General features: G+C 40.7%; 1 protein-coding gene across 3 annotated transcripts in view; it reads right to left on the reverse strand.

Annotated features, from left to right (window-relative positions):
- Positions 1-640: 640 nt before the first annotated feature.
- The window catches only part of LOC138019548 (collagen triple helix repeat-containing protein 1-like), a 5,894-nt gene continuing 375 nt past the window's right edge, over positions 641-6,159 (reverse strand). For 2 of the 3 annotated variants that reach the window (XM_068866387.1, XM_068866388.1), the window contains exons 2-4: positions 3,867-3,990; positions 3,041-3,292; positions 641-1,952 (exon numbers count right to left, since the gene is read on the reverse strand). In XM_068866387.1, the coding sequence (XP_068722488.1) occupies positions 1,590-1,952; positions 3,041-3,292; positions 3,867-3,941 (690 nt within the window). In that variant the 5' untranslated portion in view covers positions 3,942-3,990 and the 3' untranslated portion in view covers positions 641-1,589. Of the gene's footprint in view, positions 1,953-3,040; positions 3,293-3,866; positions 3,991-5,300; positions 5,320-6,159 lie in introns of those variants that run through there. The other variant, XM_068866390.1, reaches the window with a different exon arrangement.

The raw sequence follows: 6,159 nt of genomic DNA on the forward strand, positions 1-6,159 counted from the left end.
CGTTAAACAATGGCAAACTAAGATTTTCTAACACGGCCTTAAAAAGAGAAACCGTTGGTTCGAAGTTGAATTTGAGAGTCCACTTTCAGAGTCCCGCCAGAGTTACTGAAGGCATAGTAAATGAAATTTGATGTCGAAAAAGGAATTCAATCTTCTGAATTTTTGATTAAGGATGTTGCGTGGACAATTTAAAGTGCTATTATGTTAAAAAATTACTTGCATATTTTCTTCAGATTTTTGAAGTGTATTTTCGCAATACCTGACTGGCAAAATTTTGAGCTTTGACTTTTATCCCAAGGCTATTCCTTTTGAGTGTACGTTCCGCCATTACTCACGTCCAAAAAAGACCGATCGGACTTCAGAGGGTTAGATCTAAGAGAAAATGACGTCATTTACTTACTAGCTTAAAATTTCAGCTTGTAAACGCGCCTTATTATATATGCAAAACACGAGTTAAAAGTCTGAAAGCCCGAGACTCCCGTGCTGCATATTAATTAAGCCGCGCGCACACGCAATGCATGTCTTTGACGTCATTTTCTCTTCAATCCAGCTCTCTCTAGATTTTAAAGTTCGTAATGGTGGACCATTAAAAAAGGAAATTTCAAGTTAAAACAAACAGGTGTTTTTATGAAATCAAGGCTTAAAACTTGGGTCATTTATTAGCGTTTAGTTAACATTGAAATCCAAAGAAAAAGAAGAATTGTGTTTTTGGTTACAATAGGACTTTAACTCAAAAAAAATTCAAAAACATCAGGTGGCTTTCAGGAATTCGAACCTATGATCTCTGCAATGCTGGTGCAATGGCTACCAACTGATTTATGAAGACTCAAAATTGAGAGTCCATCAATTTGTTCGGTTCATGTTTTCCTGTGAAAGGACTTGATTACAAATAAATGTCCAACAAAAAGTCCGGCTCCGAACACCCAGCGAACAGAGCCTCCTTTGGTCTTTATCTTTTGCAGAGGAGGAGAAAAGGAGGCTCTGCTTGAATCGTGCCAATTCTTCGAAGCCCCCACAGGCCGAACTTCTGGACCAGTCAATGCTGTTTTCTCTCGTCAAACTGGTTTTTACAGTGCGAGCATCCATTTAGTAATAAAACTGATGGTTATAATTGAGCCCGCTGGACCATGAAAATCAAGATGGCTGCGAGATCTGCTGAAGGCCAAACACTTAGGCTTGGGTCCCAAACTGTACCCTGACAACATGCAGTGCATGCTCAATAAAGATTTTATTTGATTCATCCAGAGTCGCCAAAATCGATCAAGCAAAAGAAAGGCTCTTCTAGTAAGGTTACCTCCCAACTGCCACGGTGTAGCTTCATAGCTCAGTTAGTAACATTGTCCAGATATGTGTGAGGATCACTTCTCCATTTCGTCTATAAGATATGCATGTTTTTATTTGAAATGAATATGAAAAAATTACTCTTGCTTCGCAAAGCAAATTGTCTGAGAATGAATAGTCTGAATTATGACTCATTTACTTTATTATTATAATCACAACCATAGGAAAAACAAATTATCCACCCTCTTTCTTGCAGTATTTTGAACACTTAAAGTCTGTTAAGGTATTAGATTCATCGTAACTCCTGCTTACTGCTGAGCTTTGGCCACCTCTTCAATAAAGATCCGGGAAATTGTTGTCCAACCTGTGTATGCGTCAGCATTCTTCTGGCCATTGTTGCAGCTCCCAACCCAGAATCCCATGCGCACCTTTCCTTTCTGAATGTTGTTGCAGTGACCCTCGATATGGCGGTGACGATGCAGATCTTGAATGGGATTTTGGCCAGAGCGCATGTAGAATGCACCTTCAATAGATCCCGGGACTCCACATTCAACACCATTGAAAGTGAAATACCAACGGCTGCAACAGTAGTTACAGTTGTAGATCCTGAGGGTGCCAGCAAAGAACACGCGAAGTGCAGTGTTGGTGTGATTTTTAATAAATTCACAGTGCTGTTGAGAAGAGAAATAAAGCCGGACTAAAGAAAACGTTACATTTATCCATAGATTTGTACTACATGGTAGCAAATTAAAATGATTATTTTACACGATAAAGGAACAAATTTATACGAAGTTAAAATTTAAGCATATCTTGACTTTGCGGAGAAGTAGACTGCGAGGCCGGAAGTGGGACCCAGATTCTTTGGAATTCTCCTTAACAGAATTAAACACCCATGGAGTTGCCCGAAATCCATGACAAAGTTTTCACTAAAATTGATTGATTACAAGTGAAATGTAAATAAATACAAACGCTTCGTTCATAGCGTTCCATTACAGGAACTCTCCTTCTGAGAGGAACAATCTAGAACTTGCTAGACGTAGCTATTTGGCTTCTAAAAAAGTGTGGTTGACTGTTCCACCTCCATCGTTTGTTGAAAACGAGTAGGAAAAGGACCCGATCTCACCGTTTTTTCTAGACTAGAATTTCGGCATAATCATGATAACATGTCGGATATCGATGTCGCGTTTCTAGCTTTCTGATTGGTGCACTCAAACTTGGTTATCTGCTCATGTACCGTAATATGACCTAATATGAAAACTGCGTCAATTGCTGCCAAGCTGAGTAATTCAATAAAATTTGGCTTTAATGTCCCAAGAGCGATCAGAATTAAATGAAAATGTAATGAAACAATTATTCCATTCGCGCTTGTTGGATACGAGACTAGTTATAGCTAACTCGGCGCTTCTCACCTCGTTGGCTATTTACCATCTCCATATCCAACAAGCGCGAATGGAATAATTGCTAAATATACATTGGTTTAAGTCAAGTCATCTTTCCCACGCGTCGGCTAATCCATTGCAGGTGTCAAGTGGACAATGGTCTTCTATCAGAAGCGTATGACCATGTAACTATGCAATTTACTTCAACTAAATCAGACTAGAATAATCTATGGCAGATTTCTCACAGCAGCATTAATGTTCTTCGGAGAAGTAAAATCATCAATGACACTAGCAACCGACACTAAATTCTTCGAAGTAATAAAATGCCATGTTCTTGTTTAATTACACAATTTTGCAAAGCTTTTGCAGAAATCCCTTACATAAATCTCTCCCGAATCCTTGCCGTCCGTTTTCTTCCAAGTGCACTCTTTCCAGTTCATATGTGAAGACAGCGCTGGTGTTGCACAATCGTAACTTTTTCTCGGCGATCCTTTTTGGCCGGGGCTGCCCAGATCTCCCTCAGCTCCATCACGTCCATCACGGCCACGTACCCCAGGATGTCCCGGGATGCCATTCGTACCTGGTGCTCCATTCACGTCATTATTTCCGGGTGGTCCACGACAACACAATGACTAATGATCACACAGGGAATAAAAAGAAAGAAGAGAAATTTAAAAGGATGTATTAAAATCAAGAACTGGTCAGCAAAAAAAACGCCAGTCTCAAACAAAGTTGGGTTGAAATTTCTTGCTGCCTTTGTATAAATGCCGAAGCAAAATGACATCTAAAAGGTATTGGTGATTACCATCAACCTGAATTTTTTAAATCCTGAAACTTAAAAACATCAACCATTTCGTCATCATCGTTCTGACTCTCTACAGACTCCCGTCGCCTTGTACTCTGAAAGCAAGTAGTCAAGCAAATATAACAAATTGCTATTACTGTAAATGTTTCATATTTTGAATGAATTCAGTGGTTCTCCTGTCTCAAATTTTCTTGTGCATGCTCAAGGGTACGAGGTTTCTTTATTTTCCTGCCAGTTCAGAGCAGTTTTATTATTGTGGTTCCATGACCGTCTAATAAGCCAAACGAACATTTCACTTTCTTTCCTTTTGCACTGATTCGAGGTTAATCATGTCTATCCTGAGTGACATTTTCTGCAGATTAATGATTTTGAATATTCAAGTTTCAATGTCATCTGCTCACCGGAGTACTGTTGCTACTTGTTGCAAAAGTAGCAGAACACAAAGAGAAAAGTAATAAAATAAGCCTTGAGTACATAATGATCAGCGGTATGGTCACGAGAGATTGCGCCTCGAGATCTTTTCACCTAAAAAGAACAAGCCCAAGAAGATATTAATTTGAAGGACAGAGTTTAATAAAAAAAAAAATAGCAATGAGGAGTTTCTAACTTGAAAAAAATGAAACTAATCAATAGATTACTGTCAATTCTGGCGAGGGTACCTAAACATCATGCTAGGATTTGGAGTCAGGATCCGAACTAGGATGTCGAGCCAGGATCTCGAGCCAGGATTTCCAGCCGGGATCCGAGCCAGGATCCAGGTTCTTGCGCCAGTAGCAAAGACCTCACTTCCTACCCCCACGGTAGATTTGGTGCTCTCCACAGTATTGTAGTTCTCGGTAGTCAGAAAAAGAATGAAAATTATCGTGGTCCACCTGGTGACGGTTGATCAACCATTTTGATCGCACGTCACGAGCAGGATAATAGACAGCTTACGAATGGGGGACGTTCGCATGACGGCATCGTTGGGTCACGTATAGTCCCGCGTCGCCGTCCTGTAGAAATCTGAATCTACGATATTCACAGTAAAGTCGACGACGTTCATGCGCGTGCGGTAAATTTTCGCGCGGTGTCTGAAGTTTGTTTTTTTCTTTCACTATAGGCAAATTGTTCAATCCAAAATCCTCAACTTCAGAGAAACAAGAGCTTATATAGCATACGCTCATCGAACGAACAATTATTTGTTTGTCAAAAACCCAGAGTCTCCGTACTGGGGCTATAAAAGGTTTGATATGGATAAGAAAACATGACGAATGCAAGGCTGTCGGAGGACATTTCAAATGATAAACTTGCTGAACAGCGTCAGCTGCCTGACAAGATAACCAATTTTTACAATGGTTTAGTTTAAACTTCGATACCTGTATTATGCACGTATCTTTCTTAAGCACTATGGCTATCATTGTCGATATGGAGATTTGGCTTTGAGTTTCACTTGCGCTTTTATTTTTAGTTGAAGCATTTGCCATGGCGCATCAGAAAGTTGCCACTTGAATAAAAACAGACCAAAAAAATCAAAAACATACGTCAGGGAAAAAGCCCATAAATATGATACTTGATTTATATGGCAAAAAACCTCGAAGATTCATGAGAAACTTTGACAACTAACAACTAACCTCGCGTCCTGCTATTTTCAAGATCTCGGCAAATCGCCCTCAAGAAGGTCGTCGACTTTGGTCCGACTCCGGCAAAGTGTGAATATAGGCAGCAGGCATGTCACGCAATTTAACGGCGGCGTCGTGCAAACTTCTTCTATTCGTAAGCTCGAGCCTTATGGCATTCTTCTACGATGTCACGCATTGTTAACAATTTTTGTATCATTCGAGTAAACAAAAAGCCACCTCAATGGACTCTCCATGGATCGCTTGCTCAGCTGGTTGAGCACAGGGACACCATGCGGGCGGTGGTGAGTTTGACTCCCCGGGCCGGACCAACCCTCAGGGTCTTCAAATAACTAGGGAGAAAGTGCTACCTTTGTAATGACATTTTGAAATGGTCCGACTCTCTAGAATTCTCGGATAAGGACGATAAGCCGTAGGCCCCGTCTCACAACCCTTCAATGTTCATAACCCTGTGGGACATAAAAGAACACACACACTACATATTCGGATAGAGTTGAGCATGGAGTTCCCGGTGTTGTGGTCTGTCCTATGTGGTATATCATGGCACGAGAGCGTTTAAACGAGTTAAGACTCCTAAGCTCCTCATGGCGAATTTAGTATGCCGTATTTAGCCGTATTTCAATAGAATTTAGGGGGGGGGGGGGGGAGAGGCCAGGCAGATATTTCTTTGAAAAACTGGCAAATTTTCTTGAGTTTCCAATGGATTTGTATGAAACATCGCTTTCTTACTAAATTCGGTATGCCAGATCGGACATTCACCGCTTCCTCAAAACAATATTGAATTTTCTGTGACTCGAAATCCTGGCTCGGATCCTGGCTCAAGATCCTAGCTCGAATACTGGCTCGAAATCCTGGCTCGGATCCTGGCTTTAGTGTTACTATATCTTATTCTAGCGGGCGAATAACTGGCGGCTTACTCCAGAATAAACTGTAACGCTTCGGGTTGATAACTAACGGTGTGTTTCACAGAAACAAGTTCTTAGTTTCGTCCAACACATATAACGTCTGAAACGTTTCACGCTATACGTACAGTAATGGTATTGTTTTAAATCTAAGCCGTTGAGCAATCATTTCAGCT

The sequence above is a fragment of the Montipora capricornis genome, chromosome 10, assembly GCF_036669925.1.
Source record: "Montipora capricornis isolate CH-2021 chromosome 10, ASM3666992v2, whole genome shotgun sequence".
In the NCBI taxonomy this organism is placed as follows: Eukaryota; Metazoa; Cnidaria; class Anthozoa; order Scleractinia; family Acroporidae; genus Montipora; species Montipora capricornis.